This window comes from Cornus florida, unplaced genomic scaffold, assembly GCF_030987335.1.
Source record: "Cornus florida cultivar Cherokee Brave unplaced genomic scaffold, ASM3098733v1 CherokeeBrave_3.0.0_Hap2_Chr10, whole genome shotgun sequence".
Classification (NCBI taxonomy): Eukaryota; Viridiplantae; Streptophyta; class Magnoliopsida; order Cornales; family Cornaceae; genus Cornus; species Cornus florida.
In genome coordinates, this window is record NW_026775580.1 from 86,931,069 (window position 1) to 86,955,512 (window position 24,444).

The 24,444-nt window shown below is 34.8% G+C and overlaps 4 protein-coding genes across 6 annotated transcripts; 3 read left to right on the forward strand and 1 right to left on the reverse strand.

Annotated features, from left to right (window-relative positions):
* Window positions 1–1,543: 1,543 nt before the first annotated feature.
* LOC132279744 (probable purine permease 5) lies at window positions 1,544–5,761 on the forward strand. 3 transcript variants are annotated; one of them, XM_059781781.1, is made up of 3 exons: window positions 1,544–1,772; window positions 2,883–3,935; window positions 5,253–5,761. In XM_059781781.1, exons 1-3 carry the CDS (start codon window positions 1,748–1,750, stop codon window positions 5,261–5,263), a joined length of 1,089 nt encoding a protein of 362 aa, XP_059637764.1. In that variant the 5' UTR covers window positions 1,544–1,747; the 3' UTR covers window positions 5,264–5,761. The 3 variants fall into 3 exon arrangements, with proteins under 3 accessions (XP_059637764.1, XP_059637765.1, XP_059637763.1); XM_059781782.1 differs by lacking the exon at window positions 5,253–5,761 and adding an exon at window positions 4,272–5,163; XM_059781780.1 differs by lacking the exon at window positions 5,253–5,761 and having other exon boundaries at window positions 1,548–1,772; window positions 2,883–4,177.
* Window positions 5,762–6,170: 409 nt separating this feature from the next.
* LOC132279745 (eukaryotic translation initiation factor 5A-4-like) lies at window positions 6,171–10,504 on the reverse strand. The gene is made up of 5 exons (XM_059781783.1): window positions 10,268–10,504; window positions 7,288–7,410; window positions 7,033–7,089; window positions 6,616–6,690; window positions 6,171–6,472 (listed from the first exon to the last, which is right to left on the reverse strand). Exons 1-5 carry the CDS (start codon window positions 10,388–10,390, stop codon window positions 6,368–6,370), a joined length of 483 nt encoding a protein of 160 aa, XP_059637766.1. The 5' UTR covers window positions 10,391–10,504; the 3' UTR covers window positions 6,171–6,367.
* A 4,771-nt stretch (window positions 10,505–15,275) lies between these two features.
* Window positions 15,276–17,587, forward strand: LOC132279748 (BTB/POZ domain-containing protein At2g24240-like). The gene has a single exon (XM_059781786.1). It carries the CDS (start codon window positions 16,034–16,036, stop codon window positions 17,369–17,371), a length of 1,338 nt encoding a protein of 445 aa, XP_059637769.1. The 5' UTR covers window positions 15,276–16,033; the 3' UTR covers window positions 17,372–17,587.
* Window positions 17,588–21,507: 3,920 nt separating this feature from the next.
* LOC132278061 (probable serine/threonine-protein kinase PBL8) lies at window positions 21,508–24,226 on the forward strand. The gene is made up of 9 exons (XM_059779889.1): window positions 21,508–21,583; window positions 21,974–22,537; window positions 22,655–22,687; window positions 22,773–22,913; window positions 23,042–23,182; window positions 23,255–23,470; window positions 23,566–23,669; window positions 23,785–23,961; window positions 24,050–24,226. The coding sequence occupies exons 1-9, from the start codon at window positions 21,508–21,510 to the stop codon at window positions 24,224–24,226; spliced, it is 1,629 nt and encodes a 542-aa protein (XP_059635872.1).
* Window positions 24,227–24,444: the final 218 nt, after the last annotated feature.

The window sequence follows — 24,444 nt, forward strand, 5'->3', positions numbered from 1 at the left end:
GTTCGGGGCCGGCTTTGAGATTTTCAAAGTTTTGAGAGGCCTTAGGCAAATTTTTAAATTTGAGACCCTATATACATAACGTTTCACACGAGAAAAAAGTTATATGAGTGTGAAATTTACATTAAAATCAGAAGATAAGCACATAAAATATATTAAGGTTGAAAACATACAAAACAAAAATTGGTCCCGGTAAAAGCACAATCCAATTTATATTAAAATTTTTTAAAAATACTCAACACAACTTAGCCAAAAAAATCAAAATTCAACTTCATATTAAAATAAATGTAACCGTCTTACATTTTGAGATATAAAATTATAAATTAAAATATTCCAATCACTGTGATAATTTTATTGTTTGAACTAGGCTGAATTAAAATTTTGACTGTTGGTTGCATTTATGAGTTAAAAATTTAGTTGTTTGAACTAGGTTTAACTATCATGCATCCACCGGAGTCCAAAACTAATATAATTAAATAATAAATCAATTTCTCGTTGAAGGAAAGGGATAGAAACAAATTATTTTTACCATACAAATTATTGTATTACATATATAAATTTATATTATAAGTATGTGTTTATTGTCATATATATATATATATATATATATATATATATATATATATATTTTGATAGTTATTTATTGCAATAAATTTAGATGATATATGATTGTGTATTTGTCTTTTAATTATGAAAATTGTGTTTGATTAAAAGTTTACGTTTAATTATGGGAAATAATGATATTTCAGACATATAATACTATATTATATTATGGTACTAAATTTAGATGATATATGATTGTATATTTGTCTTTTAATTATGAAAATTGTAGTTGATTAAAAAGTTATGTTTAATTATGAAAAATAATAATATTTCAGATATATAATACTATATTATATTATGGTACTAAGTTTGAGACCACTTGAAATTGGAGACTCTAAGTGACCGGTTGATTGCTTTGCCCCATAACCGGCCCTCCATGTGTTAGAGACCGATTAAGAGTGTTATAAGTGGGTCAACACCACCATAGTAATAAGTTGACTCACCGGCACGTTAGTTTAATCATGGCCCATTCACATTTTTATACAGTAGTCTCAGTATCATTCTGGTCTAAGTGTTTTTTATTCATTTCATGTTTTTTTTTCTTGGATGACTGGATGTGAATTGCCCAACAATGCTAACAATAATAAATTGACATTTTCAAGCAATCAAGATCCTTAATACGGAGTATAATTTTTTTTAAGTATCATAAAATAAAGTTTGTCCAGATCTTACTCAAAATCTGAAACGACCATTTAATTACTCCAAAAGAGTAATGTTACGATGAGAAATGGTCTTTAGTGAGCTCACCCCTTACTACCTATCATTGAGCGACTCGACATCAAAAGTCACACAATCAAACAATGACGAGAGCGCGAGTTCAGTAAGAACGGTTTCACACAGCATCAATAATTGCCCCTTCCAACGTTCTCACCACAAAATTCACAGAATAATAAAAGGGCATGAAAGCTACTCCGATCTCCACCAAATAGTGGTGCCATCTCAACTGATCTGACGGCCAGCATCGAATCAGACCAACTACCCCGCGAAGCCACTGATGGTACTGATTTTTGGATGGCACGACCGTAATTAAATCAACATTATTCAACGAGGAACATGAATTGCATGGACGAAATTGTTGGCGACACTATGTCACTGTAGCCTGTTTTACTCTCGCAGTCGCAGCTCTGGAGTTTTAGAAGTCGGCTTCATGCTGCAGCCACTGCTCGAACCAGGTTAGCAGCGTTAGCTTCATTGCTCTCTCTATATACCCATATAAACAATTTTCTTTCATTTTTGCTCTCTGTATATACCCATATAAACAGTTTTCTTTTATATACCCATGTTAATTAGTTGTGATTTTTAATTCTAGATTTCAATATAATTTTGAGTATATCAACCAATTTTTGTTACTTGGGCTTGATTTGTGTTGTATGCTCACGAATTAGCAAGCAAAAACGAATCGAGATATGTGCATATACAAGCTTTAGTGTATTGGATCCTGGCAAATTTATATATATATATTATAAATAATTATTTAAGGATCGAATTAGGTAAAAACGAATGTGTGTGGTTGCCTTACTATATGATTTCATCGTGACTGATGTAACCTACCATTCCAATTTGGTAACCGCCGAATTCGGTCCCTAAATCACTACCTACGTAGTGTGTGTTTGCCCTTGGTGAATGAGAGCCTGTAAATATAAAGTACACAATTGAAACGTTTTACCTCAAAATGATGTCTGGGTATGTACTCAAAGAAAACCTGGAGATGAATTTAATGTAATTGACTAATTGGAGGAATTTGGTTATTGTTCAAATAGTTCTGGAATTGTTGAATAATTTGGAATGTCTTCGATTATTTGAAGTAAATTTGGGTTTTATGTTCACTGGGTGAAAAATTAATTGGGACCATTGGATATGTAATCTGCAAAGTTTGTCTTAGCACTAACTATAGCAAAATCACCACCATTGCCCCAGGTAACAATAATGTAGAATTCAGTAAATATAAAGGCTGGAACTCTTGAAAGTAAGAGCTTCTTATGATTCTTTTGGTATACCTGTTATTAATCAAGCAACTTGACTTGGTTGATTTTTGGTAGGCATATTGCATTCAGCATGAAATACTTTTGTATTTGTGGGTTGTTCCAAAACTTATTTTATGCTGATAATTGCATCTTTTCCATATATTATAACTTAATATATTGATACTCAAAGCAAAAAAAAAAAGTGTCAATCTGGATTTTTATTCACCTTTTCTGCTGCGAGCACATTGCTTGTGATACTGTTGGTTTGTTGGTTTCTATTGCATTTTTCATGAGTTCATGGTCATTTATCCATACTAGGGGAAGTAATGGAGGATGCAACGTCAAAACCATCTCTTTCGTGGAGGGAAAAGATCTCGAATTTTAGGGGTAGGGTCTCGGAAGCATACATAAGCAAGCCAATCTCATATTGGATTCTTCTACTTCTAAGCAGTGCAGCAATTCTTGTGGCATTCCCTGCTTCTTCCCTCCTGTCTCGTGTATATTACTCCAATGGGGGCAAGAGCAAATGGATCATTTCGTGGGTGGCAGTTGTTGGGTGGCCGCTAACTGCTTTAATGTTAATTCCCACATACATCTTTACTAGAACCTTTCCAACACCTTTGAACTTCAAACTCTTTCTTTCCTATGTTGTGTTGGGTTTTCTAAGTGCTGCTGACAACCTTATGTATGCATATGCCTATGCCTACCTCCCAGCGTCAACGGCCTCTCTTTTGGCATCATCATCCCTCGTGTTTTCTGCACTTTTTGGATATCTTTTTGTGAAGAATAAAATTAATGCCTCAACAATAAATGCTGTTGTGATTATTACTGCTGCTATGGCAATCATTGGTCTGGATTCAAGTTCCGACAGATACGGAGATATTACCGACAGCCAATACATTTTGGGTTATATGTGGGATATCATTGGATCCGCTGTCCATGGGCTCATTTTTGCTCTTTCCGAGCTTGTTTTTGTGAAATTACTGGGAAGAAGATCCTTCCACGTTGTGCTGGAGCAACAAGTCATGGTTTCTTTCTCTGCTTTCATATTTACCACAATTGGGCTTATCGTAAATAATGATTTCCAAGGAATGAAAACTGAGGCCAAAAGTTTCGTGGGGGGTGAAAGTTCATATTGCTTAGTTCTCATCTGGGGAGCTATTACTTTTCAGTTGGGGGTTTTGGGAGCGACTGCTGTGCTTTATTTGGCTTCTACTGTCCTAGCTGGTGTTCTTAATGCAGTAAGGGTACCTCTCACAAGCATTGCAGCTGTTATATTGTTGCATGATCCCATGAGCGGTTTCAAGATCCTCTCTCTGATCATAACATTTTGGGGATTTGGTTCCTATATCTACGGAAATTACTCTTTAAGTAAGGATTCCACATAACCTGTTTGTGAGTGTTCAGTTATTATTCTATCTCCTCCATTAATGTGTATGCTGTCAATTGTTACTAGCTTGAAACTGTTTACTTATGTTGTAATGTCTAATTTATACAACAAGAATCGAATACTTACATTTGCACACACACTGACATTTTACTGCATGTTGCATTCATGTCTGGTTTAGAAACGGGCAAGATTTTATTTAATTGTAGCATTTGCTGGAGGACTAGATGATGCATTATATTTTGGATGATTCAAGATCGAATTTGAGATATTGCAATTAACAGTAATCTACAAGCACTCACATTGAAAAGAATTTGCAGTGTAACCAAGATGAAAGGGGCATCTCTTTACCCTAGGGGTGCTAATGAAGTTACAAAGGGGCATTTCTAAACACCTATGGAAAGTTACAAAGTGCTCGGGAGGTTTTTCTTGAAAGGGGCATCTCTTTACCCTAGGGGTGCTAAAGTGGCTTGGAAGGAAATTTGTTTACCAAAGGATGAGGGCGGTCTGGGTATCAAGGACTTGTGTACTTGGGATCATGCTGCCATTTCTAAACACCTATGGAATTAATTCTCTAATCGTTCTAACCATGATTCTTTATGGGCGAGATGGATGTATACTATCAATCCCTCGGGTAATATTTATTGGAGTAGGAGAAAGATTTTGAAGCAGAGAAGTAATGTTAGAATGAAAATTAAACACATTGTTGGAGATGGTAAAAAAACTTGGCTCTGGTTTGATTTTTGACATCCCATAGGGCCTTGTCTATGGGTTAAAGGTGAAGAGATTATTCATAACTCTGGCATTGATAGGGAAGCCTCAGTCCGTCACGTCATTAGGAATGAAATTTGGCACTGGCCTGATACCTTAGCTACTTAAGTACTGGAAATTCAAGCATGTAGTCCGAACTCCTTTGTTCCTTTCCCTTCCAGAGTTGATAGAATTGTTTCACCACCTACTAAAGGTAATTTCTTTGCCATGCGGGATGAGTTGAGACCTAGACAATGCAGGGTGAGGTGGAAGGAGATGGTTTGGTTTAAATATAATACTCCTAGGCATGTTATAATCTTGTGGTTGGTCATCAAGGGCAAGTTGTATACTCTGAACAGATTGGTTACTGTGGAAGTGATATCCACCACCAACTGTTTTTTGCAGGCTAAGCTCTGAAAAACATTGCTCTTTGTTATTATTATTATTTTTTTTGCTTGTTCATTCATTTTTAGAGTTTGGCATTTCCTTGGCTGTAAATGCAGTACTCGGTGGGTTTCTGATTCTTTATCTGATTTTATTCTTGGGGAAAGCAATGCTTTGAAGCGGAAATCAGTGAAGAATACCATAAGCAAACTAATGCTGGGAGCCACTACATATGTGGTTTGGAGGGAGAGTAATGAGAAGATGTACTCCAACAATTACAGGGTTGTGCTTTCAATCCGAAAAGAAATTACACTGAATTGGTGAAGCTGAGAATGTGATTTGCTAAGGGACTATTTAAGCCCCAAGAGAGTCTATGAAAGCAAAAGTAGCGGGATTTGGCGAGTTCCATTTTTAGAGATGGTTGATCTTTCTGCTATGTACTCTTCTGTGGTCAGTGGGTTCTGAGTGCTGGGGTGGCTACTTTGTTTGTTTGGGTGGTTGGCTTTGTTTGGCTCTGGTTGCTTTTGCCTTTGGCTAATTGGCTTGATGCCTTGTTTTTGGTGCCCTGTTGCTTAGTTTTGGTTACAGAGTTCATAGCTTTTTTTGGATTCTCCTCTGTTTTTTAAGTGTAGAAAACTGCTTTTGATTATTTATTTTTTTTCATAACTTTTTCATATAGTGTTGCGTCATGAAAAAATTGTAGTCCAAGATCCCATGGCATTAGGTACACCACCACCACTAATAGGACGAAGAAATTCTTGGAAAATAACTTCCATTCCATGCAAGTGTTTGTCTCCTTTCGATAAACCAAACCGGTGATCCACCACCACCAGGTATTCATCATGAGCAGGTAATTGCCCTAGGACGCTAAACCGGTGATCCACCACCACCAGGACAAACAAGTCAAAAAGACACAGGATTTGTACACAGGATTTATTTTATGAACCATGTAGGACAAAGGAGTCATGTAAACCTGATTTGTTACAACCAAACCAAAAGATGGTAAAAGTTTAGTTGAGCTAATTTAAGTTGATATAAAATTCAACTCAACAAAGCATTTTTTTTTCCCCAACTACATGGAGTCCTTGATATAAAATAGATAATTACAGTCCTGCTTTAAAAGCATGGTGCCTTTAAAGGGGATCAGCATTGCTCGTCTCTTCATTTCATTCTCCCTCTCGCATCATACAGCGAGTCTTAGTTACATAACTAAACGGACATATTAATAGAAGTTTGTTGCACGCCCATAGCCCATAGCATTAGCACTGCCATGGCCAAATATCTAATTTCTAGGACCAATGTCCTTGAGAGCGTTGATCTGCTCTTCTCCCATTGCAGACATGACAGACACCACGAGGTCTTTTCCTTCAGCAAACCCATCTTTAATCTACATACAATATAATTTGAAACGGAAGTTCAGCGCAAGTAGGGGGGAAAAAAAAACGAAATGAAACAAGGACAAAGACAAAATTAACACATTCAAAGCAAAACAAAGTCGGAGGAGAATTAAGCTGTTTCTCTATGATTTACCTGCGTAAGCAGATTGTCATCGGTGGGAAGCCTCAGGTCATCCTTGGTGTTTCCATTTTCAGTTAACAGACTCACCTATAAGAGATGCAAATCCAATTGATTAAGATCACAAGATTTGATAAACCTGAATTCAGCATAGTAACCACCAAATTTAACTAATCTATGTATGGAGAGAATGATGCAGTATGGTTCAGTCGGATACTGGGATCTACGCAGGTATGGGTGAATGAAACGGGAACCCCCAAATCAGACGACACACAGAAGAACCCATTCAACGAAAGCATCAAATCCTACGTGACCTTTCACATTCTTACAACATTTCCTTTTTCTTTGTCTTGGGGCAGGGGGAAGGTTAAGAGATAATAACATTGCCATGCAGCTATATTTGAAAGTTAAATAGTAAAAGATGACTCTTACAAAGCCGTCTTCAGAGATATCTATCAGCTGATAGTCAGTACGATTAACATGGGGAACCTGTAAAAACACAAATGCATAATTATTTGATCAACAAGTCAATCAATTTTAGTAATTTTTCTTTATTAATCAAATTAAGTGATCAGCTGGAGAACCAGGGATGGAATTCCCAGGTCATGCAAGGAGAATTCCACATTAAGACTAAAAATAGAAGGAACAAAAGAAAATAGTTTAAAAAAGAAACGGGAACAGACTTACATCACAGTTGTGAGATGAAGGAACAATATCCTCAAGCTTCTTTCCATTGAAAATATCAATTCCCACAAAGTGGCACTTTGCATGCCCATGCTTGCCTGTTTTTGAGGTAGACACCTCCACAACCTGTTTGGAGCAGTCACCAAACAAACAGTTGATATAATGGAGATCAAAATCTTGTACCTTTTCTAGAAGCAGTAATGAAAGGAAACTGTATGTTCTAGGCAAAAGAACAGACTATACTAAAAATGACAGAATGGCCAACCCTTTTGAGTAGTCAAGCGGCAATACAAGTAAGGGCGCGTATAACCGAAATCTGGCATCCATCATAGGAAGGAATGGCCACAAAAATAATATTCTTCACCAACGAATACCCAATATAAGCTTGATAAGTTTGTAATCTTACGACTCCCAACCGTTTTCTTGTGTGAAATTTTGTGCAAATTATTTCAAAGGAGACAAGGAGATAATATCTTATGGACAAATGTTACAGAAGAAAATTTAATTAAGAACAAAGGAGCCCAGATATTCTCCAGTCCTATGAAAAGTGAACACCATACTCTGAAATATTTCTAAAGCATAGAATTCAAGATAAAAATAAATAAATAAATAAATAAATAATCCATATTTCTCATGAATGAAAATAGAAATGAAGATACCTGCCAAAAAGATGATATGGACAAAGGAACCTGTGCTTTATTCACCAGGACTTTATAGACATTTAAATCCATTTTCGTTGGAGGCAGATGCATTTTCATATTAAGTGATCACCAATTGAAGTGAAAAAGAAGGGGAAAAAAAGGTAACACACTTTTCTCATCTAACATTACTCTCTGGATCAGTGGTCGAACTGTTTCATTCAAAATGATTTTGAAGGGTAACACATCAATAGTACATCCCGGTGCTTGAATGAAGCCATGAATGGTCAACAGTTGCCAAGGGTGGCATTTATTGCTTAAGCTCTTGCTTGAGCAAAGTTGTTGCTGGTCCTAAAAGTATACATCCAAGTGACGCTCTACAACTGAAGATTCGGTTTAGACAACATCAGGCTTAAAGAAGTTAATATGATTTTCACTGCCTCAGGAAATTCTAAATCAAAATAGGTCAAACAAGTTGTGACACTTTTTATACGTTTGTCAATTTTAGGTACTTCCTCTCTGTCAATTTTATTTTTATTATTTAGCTGATGTAGGACTGCAAGTGTTTCATTCCTGCAAAATAATAAAATCATGTCGGACAAAGACATGGAGGCGTACAAGTACCTGTCGTACTTCGGCTAAATAATTAAAATGAAACTCAAAAGTTATCCAAAATTTATACAACCAAAGAATAAACAAAATTTGAAAAAGTTAACTGAAGAAGAACCTATAATTTGAAGGTATCCGCAAACCTCAAAATTTGAACTTTTTTCTCTGAAAGCATGAAAGCGGTAAGTGGCAAAGTGCACTAATTAGTAATGTCATTAAGTAGAGAAAAATGCACTAGTTTCACCCACCAAATGGCAATATCTTAATTAATTTAATTTACAATTAATAATACAATTCGGTAGCCAATAGAATGAAAAATCACTAGTTCTGCTATTAAAATCAGCCACTATTCTATTATATTGATGGGTTTATCTGCCTGGTAGTAAAAGCAGAACTGATCAGTGATCACTCATCAGAATAGAATCTTCTGAGATGAATCAATTTCAGGAACTAACTATGTCACTAACTACAGCAATACGAATGAGCAACTACTTCAAGCTAAATGGTTCAAAGCCAAAAGAATGTCAGGGCAAGTGTTAAGAGAATGACTTTTTGGCTTCTTTTTCATAGAATATATGGCTTTTGAGAGATAGGAATGACCTATAAGAGGAGGGGGAAGAAAAAGAAAGATAAAAAAAAGATATCTAGTAGCACAACCTCACAGCTAGTATATGTTTGAGTTATCTTGCATTCTGCTAATATTCAAATGAAACCACACAAAATGATCAGTTATCTTGCATACTGATAATATTTAAATGAAACCCCATAAAATGAGATGTAAAACGTCACAATCTTCATCATGTGAAGCTCACAGCCTATGGGGTTACTCTCAAAAATAAAATTGGTCTCCACATGTTACATGAACTAGAGTACGTGTGTTGAGTGTAAGTATGCATCTAGGCATCGGCTTTATCAAATACTTAAATCCAATTACATGAGAATAAAGATAAAGTTTTCTTCTAATATTCTTCTTTTATTTCCCTATGACAATATAGTTTTTTAGGGAAAGGAAAAAAAAAAATCAATATAGTGTTTTATTTAAGATAGAGCTTTCAACATGGACACATAACTTTTTCTAAAGCAATAATTTAATTAAATTAAAAGGTGAATGATACAGGAGTCTCAATATGCAATTATACAGTACACTTGAATTATTATGTTTAAACATATATGTCTGAAACATCTCATACCCATAATCGGGTGTTGTTTGTAGCTGGCTTTATCCAATCCAATGAGATTTTCTTGCCTCAACAAGTCAAACCTCACAGGTCTATTAAACATTTTTATAGATAATAAACACATGACACATACATGTTTGACTATTACAGTATTGATGCACAAAATCCCAACAAAAGGAGATTAAGCTTCAGAAGGTGAACCCTGCATTAGAAATCTCTTAACAAGCATAAAAATCAAAATGATTCAGACAGCCAACAGTGATATTCCTAGAAACACCTACTTATCAATACATAAATTTCCATCTAAACCCATTGCATCTACACAAAGTCAACATACACACTCAGTTAAAAGAAGTAAAATTATCTCACACACACCACAAAAAATTGAATAGAAAACAATAAATAGCATGTGTAGCTTCAATTCTCACAAAAAGCACAAATTATCACAAGAATCAAATTACCCATCAAAGATCTAACAAAAATAAAGGAACCCAGATAAGATTTCAAAATCAAACACGCAAACAAACGATCAGATTGAAGAAAAATACGAATTTAGACCTTGCATGGCCTGTTCTTGATGACTATGTATCCGTTCTTGCGGATCGTCCCAGCCTGCTGTGGGTAGGTCTTGGAGGCCCCTGCATCGCCCTTCGCCTCGAACTGATGTTCTTCGTCCGACATCTCTCTCAATCTCTCTCTAAGACGGTGACGGTTGAGGAAGGAAGACTTCTGATGAGGAGGAAGACAACAGCTTTTTATCGGAGTTTTGATTCACTCCGTCACGAACCCTTATAATGATTACTATTAGATATTCTGGACAGATGTTGAGAGATGGAATTATAGCCGTCTGATCAAGAATTCTGAAAGAGGAATTATTATGAGCAGGTCGTGCATGTCTGTCATCTTGAAGATTTATAAGGACCAATAGTCATTAAACACGTGTCCTAGTGGAAGAATGTATCATAGTTCTTCGGTTCTTCTGCTGCATTGCAGCTTAGGTGGCAATTTAGGATAGGAAGTTCACAGGATTTTACTACTAAGATTGCTAATTTTATCAGGGATCAATTTAACGGGGTGTGTTTTCCAAGGAGAGAATTAGATGCTTGTGAGTCTGTGACCAAAAGAAGATGGTCCATACCCCTCAATTGGAATATGTTATATTTATAGAATACCACCTTGTTCCTCCCAATCAACGGGTGTCATTTAATGGAATTTTTTTTTTCTTTTTTTGGCTAGGAAAATAGTTATCAAGTTTTTGAATTCTTCTTCTTAACTAGTAGTTGAATTGAGAGATTTATTAACTTTTTTATTTAATAAGTCAATAGTTGATGGTTGATTAGTGTCTTGTCTCAATTCCATTATAAATAAAGATAAGTTATGATTCTCGACACGAGAGGACCTTTTTTTTTTTTTTTTTTTTATAAACTTATAACGGATTAGTACTTTGAAAAGGATAAAGTTATCAAGAGTACCAAAATGTACATAGCATTATTATTTGGGTGGAAGAGGTATTAGGCCGACCTTTGACCGGTTAAAAAATAATTGTAAATTATATTGACACCTTTTAATGTTTGGCATTTTATGTGGTTTCAAATATTATATTTGTCCTTAATTATTTAATTTAATTAATTTACAAAATAATTGACGAAAGTACTCTCATCATTAAACCTCTTTTTCTACCCTAATCTCTAAGTCACTTTTTTTTTTTTTTTTTTAATTCATTTTAGTATCTAATCGCTGACACTCCCTCCATATTATTTCAGAGGTCTGGAGGGGTGTCAATGCACATTTTTTAAATCTTAATTGTTGTCAACGTAAAAAAAATGTATCGATCGACCACTGAGTTGCGTTGACCAAAACTTAAAAGTATCAGTGCAATTTATCCAAAAATAAAAAAACATGATTGTTTGAGTTTAAATTATTTACCTATAGTGTTAAGCAACGATGTAAAATGTTAATATTGTCATTATATAATATGAGTATTATACATCATATATCAACTAAAATTTATAAAAGCACATAATTGTTCAAATGCATGCCATGTCATATGAATACTAGCTAGGACTCAAAATAATTAGGACAAATTTCGAAAAATATAAGTCCTTTATTTTCCCAAACAATGACACATACATTTTCAACATAAAGATTTTTAAAGCATATAATATCACTTTTAGTTATTATATTAATGGCCATGTGACAGTGGTTTAATTTTTTCTTTTAGATCAGGAGACTCATGTATCAAAACGATAAATACAGAGATAAAGTGCAACAAATTGAATGGAGTATATAGACTACCAGAATTTGGGTTGTTATGATGAGTTGGGCCAAGTTCTTGCCCCTTCTTCCTAAATATTTAAAATATATGTATTATTCTTACATTAATTTTTTGATTAAAAGTGTTCTATTTTTTTTTTTTTTTTTTTTTAAATAAGTCACTTTACAACTTACTCAATAATATTAATTATATATATATAGAAAAAAGAGTTTTAAGTAAGAATTTTAATTAATAGTTAGTCATTTATTTTCATAAGCACGAGGAGAGAGAACGGAGAAGAGAAAAATGGGGAAAGAGATGTGAGAAGAGAGAGAAAAAAAGGGTGAAGAGAAGAGAAATATATATATATATATATATATATATATATATATATTAGGAAAGGGAGAAAATGCATAGAGAAAAGAAAATTTTGTTCGAGTGGGTTAAGATGGGTACCTACTCTTAATTCACCATTGACCTTTGAATTGAATTAGTACCTACATTTATTCATTATTGACTCGCTCACTTAAATTTGAGTGTCCAAATGATTTAATTTTAGTGAGTGGACTTGAATGGTTTAATGACTTTGGACTTAAATTGTCATTCCTAATTTTAAGCAAAACATTGATACGCTTTAATCGGTGTCTCACAAAGAAGTAAACCCTGCCATCATCGGAACCAAGATTTGAATTCAGGGGGACATAGTGGGGATTTTTTTAATATATTTTTTATTTTTAAATAAGAATAAGAAGAACAAAAGGGAAAAGAAAAATAAATTTTGAAGAAAACAAATTAGAGTATGATTAAATAAGGGGAATTTAACTTTTTTTAAAAGGTAATTAAATAAATTTAAGGAGTTTAGAGAAAAAATAGAAAAAGTTTTTTAAAAAAATTGGAAACTAATAATTTTAGGGGCATAATATACAAATTTCTATATATATATATATATACATATATGTAAAAAATAAAATAAAAATCATATATATACATAAGGTGAGGCAAGGCCAGGGGGATGCCTATCACAACCATATTCCGGGTCTTTCAGTCATTAGATCATCCATCTGGTGAGTCCTACCACCACATACTAGTAAGAAATTCAGGATGCCATATTCCGGAATATTCTATAAGTAAGGTTGTTCCAATCTAAAAATGAGCACTATTATCATTTGGATAAAATTTGCAAAGTATTGATGTGGGCTTGAGCACATTGAAATTGTTAGGAGACTTGTAAAATGCCTTGGAATCTTTGAACTTGACCCGAGAAAGTGATGAGTCCTATTGAGACTTGACCCGGTCTCTAAACATTGGCCGGCTAACCGGGTTGACGCCGTCCGTTGACTCAATCTTAAGACCATACATGTCACTGAGGTTGGAATTATTTTGAAATTTTTTAAAATGAAGGTTCGAAGTTTCATTAAATATTAAAAAGTCAAGAAAAGAAATGATATTTAATATAGTACTGGCAAAGAGAGAAATGAAAGAAAACTGGCCTCACTCAACTTTGTGTTGAAGCAAGCTTTCAATGATGATATCATGGAGCTCAAGTAAGAGTAATTTTTTCCGAGTCCAATCATAACCATAACCCATCCTTCAACAGGCAGTTGGAAATGGGAAATCACTATGATGCTGTTTTTTGGACTATATAGGTTGGTTTTTGGCATTGCTAAGGTGGATTAAGTAGCACGACAATTATTTTGTGTGAATATCATTAAGGTTAAATCTATTTTTTTTAGTACTTTGAATTAAGTAAAGCACACGGAACAAAGTTTGATAAATTATAAGTTTGAACTCTCAACATCTTTTTCATGATAATCAAAATTTATCCATTTTACTTCCAAGTATGAATGTAAAATTGGTTGTAGGGATGGACTTAAAGTGGTCCTAGAGGGGGCAATTGCCCCCCTCAAATTTTTTTTTTTTTTAAACACTAATTACTAAGTATTTTTTCATATTACAATTATATACCAATAAAATTTTAGTGTTGTCACCCCTGAAATTATAAAAAGTTAAAAACATTCCACTTTTACCCCCTTATCCAATTTCCTGGTCCATACATTGGTATTGGTTTAACAAGTTTGTGCTTGCCCATTTATTCAAAAGCTTAAACTGTTGGATAGTGATGCATACCCAATAATTTGTACCAAATTACTCGCTAATCAAAGATTGGATATGACTCTGATGCCAACTGTAACGGATGGAACGCTTGTCCATTTACTCAAAAACTTAAGCGGTTGGGTAGTGATATATACCTATCCATTTATATTCAATTACTCTCCCATCCCGATTCGACCTGACAAATCTCTCCTTGTAACAATTGGAAACTACGATCAACTATAAATTATCATTTTCCAATATACACACCATTTAAGGTAAGAATACGATTTCCTGAATCCCTGCTAACGCCGTTATTTCTCTGGAGGCATCAATTTCTATTATTAAGTGAGTCTTTATTAAGCAAGAATATTGCAATGTACATATTAGGGGATAGTATTTTACATAGGATTATATATATACATTACACACATCCGGTAATTGTCACCTTTCTAGTAAGAAAAGAAAAGTTTTGTTAGACTGCCCAAATACAGTCTATAATTGAGAAGAAAAAAAATAGATAAGAGTCAGGTAATGGATTTGTGGAAGAATCATCTTCTGTACCTAAACATCAAAGCTCCAATGATGATGTCATTCATTTCATGTGGAAAAAAGCCATTTCTTAAACCCTAAGAATGAAGCATGTGTCATATCCATCCAGAACCAAAACAGAGAAGGAGAAGAATCTGAAAAAAACAGAGAAATTTAAAGATGATATTCTGTATGTAACTTTATACTCTTTGATATACCATATATATGCATTTGTTATGCTAGACCTGAAATGGACACTAATTAATAGGAAGAATTGAATTAAACCCAAATTTAGCCAATCACTCATATTCTTTAATTACTATGACATTAATTTCCAAATTGAGGTTCAAATCAACTTTATTTCCATTGACAATATTACCATGTCAACAACCCATATTACACGCCCTCTATAGGGAAAGAGTTAAGACTCGGAGACAGAAACTTCATGGAATATCTTGTCAACTGCCTAACTAATGGTTTTATTTGTAAAGGGACACAAGTGTACCTATACCCTGATGCTTTCCACATTTAGATTGATCTAGATTTGTTGTATCATAATTTTCTAATCATCCAACGGTGGAAATGAAACAAATGATACAATGAGAAAGTGGGTCCCAATTAAACTAAAAAAGCTTAACTGTGTTCCCACCACAGGAAGCCCAAAGTGGAAAAGGAGGGTAGAAAACATGGAAAAGGCAGAGGAAGAGAGAGATATAAGATCCAAGCAGAGTCATTTCTTTTTGAAATTCAACCGCTCCAATTTTCCAATTCCTCTTCACCAAATTTCACATGAACAGAAAACCCATTTCTGAAATCGTTTAATCTTTAATACCCAGATCGCCTTTTCTCATGTTTCATTTGCATCTGATCATCTCCCCAAGTTTTTTGGTTTCTGCAGCAACAAGAAAGCATCAATCTTTACCTGTGTTTGCTAAAGCGTTATCCATGGTGTTGTAACTCTCTCTCTCTCTTTTTCTCTCTCTTTGTTTTTAAATTAGTATATTTTTTATCCTGTCATCAATCTTTCCTGATTTAAGTTCTTCCTTGTTCGTTTCAAATTTTCAATCCTTATTAATAGATTTTGTTTGTTTTCCATAAACTTCTCATACTTAATAGGAACTATAATAAAATTTCTCCCCTGAATTCTCTGTAAATTTAAGGGGATTTTCCGTTATTCAATTTGAATTCAATTCCCCTGTTCTCCTGGCCTAGTACCTTCAAATTCCCATTTTTAGTTCCTTGTTCGGTTCAAATTTTCAATCCATATCAGCAGATTGTGTTTGTTACAAACTCCATAAACTTCTCATTCTTAAGAGGACATACAATTATTTTTCTCCTCTCAATTCTCTGTAATTTTAAGGGGTTTCTCTGTTTTCAACTTGAATTGATTCCCCTGTTCTCCTTCAAATTCCCATCTCGGTGAACCCGGTTCCAAAAAAATCTGAACAATGGGAATTCAGAAAGACACTGTGAGATTCAATGTTGGTGGCAAGATCTTCCAAACAACAACCACAACCCTCGCCAATGCCGGCCGCAATTCGCTGTTGGGAGCAATGTTCGACGACAACTGGAACCTACACTCCGATAACTCCGACGAGTACGTCATCGATCGGAACCCGGACTGCTTCGCCGTCCTCCTTGACCTCCTCCGAACAGGGGAGCTCCACATTCCCTCCCACATACCCGAAAAACTCGTATACAGAGAAGCCCTGTTCTATGGCCTTCTCGACCACGTCCGGTCATCCAAGTGGGGTCAATTCGACGGCAACAGACTCCGGCATTCACAGTCGATAATGGGTCGATCACCTGGGGATGGGACTGCCATCCGAGCCGGCCCGGCCGGTGGGTGCTGTGTGGCACATGGTAGTATTGTACATGTGTATGATTGGATGCTAGAAGAACACCCTCCACTCAATCTCGATTACCAAAGAGTTAACGACATCGGTTGGATTGATCCGGAGGGGGTGGTGGTCAGCACTTGTGAGCGGCTCAGTCGCGGCGGTGGCGGTGGAGGGATGGCTCTGTTCAGTGCATCAACAGGGGAGCTCAGGCACAGGTTTGAAGTGTCACATGAGAGTCAAGTCAAGAGCTACACTGGTGGCGCTCTGAGTTTTAGCCCAGATTACAAAATATTTTCTAGTTGCAAAGGTAGGAGAAATGAGTATGGGATTGGTGTTTGGGACCAAGAAAGTGGTAGGCAAATTGATTTTTACTATGAACCACCAGATTGGTCATTGGGTGAGGCTGACAAGCTTCAGTGGTTACATGACACCAACTGTTTGATGGTTTCAACTTTGTATCCTAGAAAGGACAACTGTTACATTAGTTTGTTGGACTTCAGAAGTAAAAGCATGGTTTGGTCTTGGTGTGATGTGGGGTGTCCGGTGGCCTCCGCGGACGAGAAGCGAGTCCGAGACGCCATAGCAATGGAGGAAGCTAATTCTATATGCGTGGTGAATGAGTATGAGGATTTAGGGTTTATGGATTTGAGGAGGAATGTGGGGAGTGTGAGATGGAGGTCTAGAGGTGGTTTGGTGAAGGGGAAGATGCCTGATGAGACTTGTTACCCTAAATTGGGATTTCATGAGGGGCAGCTATTTTCGTCCATGAATGATAGTATTTCAGTGTTTTGTGGCCCTGATTTGGTGTTGACATCGAGGTTGAGACGGAGCTATGGAGGTTCAATTTGTGACTTTTCGATCGGCGGTGACCGGCTTTTCGCTCTTCATAGTGAGGAAAATGTGTTTGATATGTGGGAGGCTCCACCTCCACCCATCGTGTGCTAGTGCTCAAATGGTGGTCTTGTTTTTGCAGCTGTGTCTTTCATTTTGATCAAAATAGTATTTTTACTCATTATAGAAGATGAAAATACAGTTGATGCTTACAAGTTAGATAATGATAAGAGTGTTGTAATATAGACTTGTTTTTGTACAGGGTTTCCTCATAAATGATAAATGATAAAAACACTGATTGCTCAACAATCATAATTTGAAATCTTATTTCCCACCTTACATGCATTATTTACTAAAATTGTAAGGCTCTACTAGCATAAATTGATGCATTATAAAAATGACTCAACGAAGAGTCTTTATAATTTTTTGGAGTGTCACACAGTAAATCTTTCTAAGTGTTTTTTTGGAGCACACCATCTATTTTAATTTGAAGGAGTTGGATAAATTTTATTTAAATTTGATCACTAAAATCTAGTCTAATTTTTCCAATTGAAAAATAGGAGAATGACCTAAGTCACACGATCTTTTTTAACAATCCTTCTTAATAGGTGTCGCTCTCATGCTCAAATTCTTACTGTTTATGACATAATTTTGCTGCTCTCGAATTCATTCTCATTCCTACTCTCGCTTTATGTGACTCAGGAGATGACACAATCTCAATAAAATGTCTAATTCTTTGTGAAAGACAAGTGATGCTCTTTAATCTCTCTTTTTTAAGACATTGCTTTCTTTTGACCATAGCTTTTACAAAGTTGATTCTTTTGTCCTGTAATTTGATGCATTTTACTGGTCTTACCATGGAGAAAAAGTCTCTTGCATGTGAGCAGTTACAACTGCTAAGCTGGTTGACAGATTAATGTAGTGGTGTAGTGGTTCACTTGAAAGTTAGGGTTTTGCTTTAGTTTCAGTTCAGAATTAATTCATGATATGTCAGTATGTGTGTATATATATATGTAAGATTATATATATACTTTGAATCTTATGAGCCAAATCAAAATAACAAAATGAAACTAACAGGTATATTATTTTATGAGCTTTACCTGCAGGCATCAAATATGTGCTGATGATCACACCCACATCAACAAATCCCACACACCGGCCTTTTTAGACTTTAGTCTTTAGTCTGTCACATTTTATATTACAAATCTAACAGGCCTTCCTATATATATCTGTTTACCCTTTTAAAATATTAATCAAACTGCACTTCACATGTCCCTTCTGGTCCGCCTATTATAAAATATAGTAATTTTTATTTTAATTTGTACATTTATAAAAAAAATTCTATTTAATGTCCCCCTAAATTTTTAAATTTCTAAAACAGTCTTTTAAATTTTTCTTTCCTTTTTCTTTTGCTCTTAATATTCCTTTGATTTCCTTAAAAAAAAAGTTAAATTTTTATTCTGTACTCAAACTCTAATTTTTTTTCCTTTCGAATTTTTCATTTTTCTTCCCTTTTAATTCTTTTTCTTCCTATTAATTTTTTTTGGCCCCCTACTTCTTAACATTCTTCTTTTTGTCCTTAAGAATAATGTACGTAATTTTTTTTTTTTAACACCACGCCCCCTCTGAATTAAAAACCTGCCTTTGCCCTGATAATACATATCATTGATTTACCTTATTATCATAAGTTCAAAAGGCCAATGGCTGGAATGCCCGGTCAAATTTTAGCCCCATAGGGCATATATATATATATATATATATATATTGATTATTGTGATTACAAATAAAGTACAAAAACTGGAAGTTTCCTCTAAAAAAAATAATAATAAATAAAAAATCAATAAAAAACATGGTTGCAGGGTCATGGTCTTCGAGGAAGCTTCCTTCCATGGATTTGTCTAATGACTTAGTAGTATGAATGTAATTAGTCTAAGTCATAGTTACACAACATTAGGTGACAATTTGGGGACTTGACCGGAGCGATTGTGGTGTGACATTGACTAGTTATAGCACCAAAGACCGCAATATACCCGTATGTCAAGAAAAGCTACACTTGAGTTAATAAATATTTTTATTTTTCATTTATGTAAGTATTTATGCACACATCTTTTCATTTATGTAAGTATTTATGCACACATCTTACAAATAACTCGGTACAGAATTTAATCCTCTTATCTCGAAGTTATACCATTAGAATATGGCTCTTTAGCAATTAAGAGCTATGTGTTCTTAGAGGTTGACCCTTCTGGCATTGTTCTACTTGTATTTAAATAAAATTAACTCGTTGTTGATCTTTTGTCAATTTTTTTAACCTCTCCGTATTTTAAATTACGAATACAGGCTTTAACTCCTCATCCACGTGTCATAGTGAGACATCTGAATGCATCCTATTTATTACTGATTCTTGCATGTGTGCTCTTGTGATTGGCTCAAATTTCATCCCCAACAATACAAATTAGGTGCTGTTTGATGAAATTAAGCTAGTAGTAGTGATTTTTTTTGATACATGGCCCTTTGGTATATCGAAGGACCATACTTGTTCCGATTTTTAATTGACATAATGAATTAGAGAAGCATTTTTCAAACATAGCAATTGGAAGTCATATTCATATGCTTTATATATAGGCTCTCCTATGGTCACAAAGAGGAGAATGTTGATAATATCGAACAATCTTTGTGGTAGTCCAAATGGGCCCTTCATTTCCTTGGAAAGAAGAATCAAAACTAGTGTTTGGCTACATCGTCTAAACACACACTGAACCCCAATTGGTCTTATATAAACGACAGTGTTCTTTTTTCTTCTTCTTTTTCATGTTCTCTCTCTCTCTCTATATATATCTATATATATATCATTTTTTTCCTTGTGGATGGCATTTAGTTGTGGTCGGCAACATTGTACACTTGATGATGATGATGATATGTAAAAACTTGGAAAGTTCCTAAGATTTCACCTAAGAACTAGTCAACAACATTCCTCATTCTATAAATTTCCAAAAAGAAAAAAACATTCCATATTATATACATCTTGTAAACATATGCGGTATAACGCGGCTAAGGTAGTGGGACCTCTATTTGGAATTTTTTTTTTATGGCCTACACATATGAAGGACATAAAATGAAGAGCTAGCCGGCTTTTAGACCCCATAAGAAGAACAAAAAATGCAGAGGTACAAGATTTTAGAACTAACGTTGAACATCACTTAAGAGAGGTGGTTGACACCTATACCATGTACATGTGTTTTAAAATTTGTGAGCACCGGGAGAATAGCGTATAAAACAGACATTATCTACACAGATAAATAGGTCACATTTTTTTTTTCCATGCCCCCACTATCCGTGACATCCCAAGAGGGTTTGTAAAATTTCTATAAGGATTTAACAGATGTTCTGAGGAGATAGATACATTGAATCTCATCAATTGGTGGCTTAATTTTCTTTTTGCCACTGCATAATATATACAATAATTTAAACCTAAAAAACCCAAGAAACTAGAATTCAAAGCAGAGTTCTTGCTGTGTTTGGCAATATAGAATTCACAACTTGGAATGGGAATTGTGGATTAATTTAAAATAGTTTCACTCTAATTTCAATTCTAAAACATTGATTTCATGCTTCTTAATACAACACATATTTAAAAATTGGGTAGAAATTAAGGTGTTAAAAACTCTTAATTATCACTTGAACTAGAGATTTAGAAAGTTGCAGTCACCTGATTGCTGTTACTTTGTAATGTCTGAGCAACTATTCAAAGAGTTCGCTGACAAGAGCAGTAGAAAATAAAATTTTCACAGGCACAAATGAAAATCTAACTCATATTGAAGGATGGACTAACAATCACAAAATTCTTAAAGAAGGTTGGACTATTCATTAGCCTACTCTTAACATATTTGTATCCAAAATCCATTTTATACAGAACAATAAGTTTACCTCTATGGGACTTAAACTCTCAACTTGGAGTATACATACTTCGATTCCTTGTTTAACATACACACACACACACACACACACACACACACAGACATACATATATAACTGGTAATTTGTATTTTCTCTCTATTTTTCTTTATTATGGACAGTACCCTGATCTTATGTTTAATTGGTGAATGAACATTGAGCTTCCTATGAGTACAAGTCAGAATGTTCATCAGCACTTTGGCCTATTTTCGACAGACAGACAAAGGAAAATTCCTGCATGTTACAGTAATGTCATTGAAAGATGAGTGCTCTCAAGTGTCCGTCAAACAGAAGGAATGGGAAATAATGGTAAAATAGGCGAATTATCAGGTCAAGAACTTGGTCTATTAGACTATTACTTGGTCAAAACGAGTATATTTAAAACAATTGTTTTGTCTCAAGTGTCTTGGATAAGATGCTTTTGATGTTTTTATTAATTCATTAACTGCCATAAAAATAGCTCTTCAGAAAACCAATTTGCTCCTTTGATGTCTGAATCTAAATCTTACGTTTGTAGAGATTCAGAATAACCATATACAGTGTTCAAAAGTAAAAAGGTCATCTACTGCAAAGGTTAAAGGAGAAACCAGAGCTTCAAACCATCCATGATGTCCACTTCCTACCTATTGTCCTTCTTCATCTTCATATTTTTGTGTAATCCTCAAAACATCAATTCAAGTAAGCATGACACATAGCATATATACACCATCTATAACCACATTGCATTATCATTTATCACTTTTTTTTGGATCTATTTTCTAGGTACTTGCAGCTTGGATTTCAACCAATTCCCTTATGAGCTCCATGGCGAATGCCTTGACACAACCACAAATTTTGTTGCATACCAAACCATGCAGTCATGCTGCCGCTCTGCCCTCCTCTCTATCTTCCAAGCAATGGCTGTAAGAGCTAACCATTCGCGGTCCATCTTCCTCGACTCAGCTCAAGCTCAGGACTGTGTTATCACATTCCAAAGTCTTCACAACAAAACTGACATCTCTAAATGTGAATTACAACATTTCATCTCTTCTACAGGCAAAAATCTGTGTTCCAAAGATGTTGATTCAGTCATAAATTCTCTAGGAGTGGAGGGATACAGTTCTTTCCAATCAAATTGTAACTCTTTATTGAATAGTACTAATTATGGCGACGACGCGTGCTTTGATTGCTTAGAATCATATAGACAGGCTTTGAATGCTTTGAAAGAAAGAGATGGCACAGATGGGAAAGGATGTGCTGAGGCTCTCCTTGTCAGTCTTGCAAGCTCGGATATCGATTCTCCTACATGGGTTCATGGAACTTTTTCTTGTTTAGAGGATGAAATAGGTAATTAAATTTAATCAATCTTCAAAAATAAACTTTTTTTCTCTTCAAAACTGCAGACTCATTCTCATTGTTATCCTCCTTTTTTTTTCTTTTTTCTTTTTTTAACTTGTGTTCCAGAATTTTCTTTGCCTACAAAAGTGCAAAAGAAAGGTAAGAGCAAAAACCATTTTATTATCTTTTCATTAAACCAACCATGATTTAGCTATTAACAGTGGCTGATAATGAAAATGTTTAGATGGGTTTATCCTGGGTTCCAAGAAACTGTTTGCAGCTGTTATCATCGCGGCTACACTTGTTATACTAGCTCCCATTCTTTATAAGCTAACACGTAAAAGACTACAAGACAGCAGTGACAAAGAGATCGAAAATTTATCAGGTTTGAATGTGACATGGAAGAGTGTGTGTGTATATATATATATATATATATAGTAATTTCAAATAATTTTTCTTTTGCTGTTTTGATCAATAAACAGTACTTTGTTACATGTTTTGTGGTAATTGCAGTTATAGTCCTGAAGAAAACATTCGAGGACAAGTCCATAAATATGTTTAACTGTTCTGATCTATATCTATTTTCCATAGAAGAATTGGCGAAAGCTACAAACAATTTTCACAAATCAAACTTGGTTGGAGAAGGAACTCTTGGTATGATTACCATTTTAATATATGTTACATGACTATATTTATATGTTTATGTGACATTTTCTTTTTCTTTAGGGAAAATATATCTCGGAATAATGCCTAGTGAAATGAGAGTGGCAATTGAGAGAATGAATGAAGGGATAAATCTTTATGACCTTACTGATCAAATATGGAGGAAGGCAAAAATAAGGCATCCAAATCTGGTGAGCATTCTGGGATACTGTGACAGAGAAGATCAATGTCTGGTTTACGAGCATTGTGTTAATGGTGATTTGGAAAATTGGCTTCTAGGTTAGCTTCCATTACTAAATTGATCATATAGTATATGAATTTTTTAAAGTGAAAATTCACTAATTTGTGTAGTACATATTAAATGTGTCTCGTAGGTGATCGGAGAATACCAATATTAACATGGGAACAACGGCTACAGATATCGATTGGCATCGCACGAGGTCTATGGTTTCTCCATAACAACCCCTTGGAGAAGATGGTACATGGAGACATAAAGGTTTAATTAATTTGTACTACAATTCTGAGAGTTTGCTTTGCTTATAATTTTAAAAAAAAATTATCAATGAGCTAATTAATCTTTTAATTTGGTTCAGCTAGCAAGCATTTTACTTAATGAAAGACTAGAAGCTAAGCTTTCAGGCTCCATCTCACCAAAACACAAGTTGAACATGACCAAGGGGTCGAAAACATTGGCTAATGATGTGTTCAATTTCGGCGTCGTGCTGCTTCAAATTTTGACAGGGAGAAAATCAAAATCTCTAGTTGATGAGGTTTGTGAAAATAGCATTACTATTAATATGATTTCATTTTCTAGTAGGCAAATGAAGCCTATTTGGTTTTTTTTCATCTTCCGTGCAGGCAAGAGATGTGACACTAAAAGGTGGGAGTGTAAGTGAAATGGCAGATAGGCGGCTGAGAGGGGCATTTGTATTAGCTGAATTTGGGAACGTATTTGCAGTAGCTGTTATTTGTACGGCTACAAATGAACTTGAGAGACCAAACATGGAACAAATTCTACAGAGACTTGAGCATTAATGATTTTTTTTTTTTTTTTTTTTTTATACATTCAATACAAAGTTGAGTAGTATTATAGGTTACATTGCCTTTAATTTTGATGTATAATTTCTTAAAGAAAAACTGTAAATAAGTTTGCAACAGTGTAGTTTGATTCGCTAAGCATATTGTGCTCCGTAGCTCGAACTTATTTTGGGTTTGCATAGCACGTCTAGACTTGTTTTGGCATTTCGGCTTCC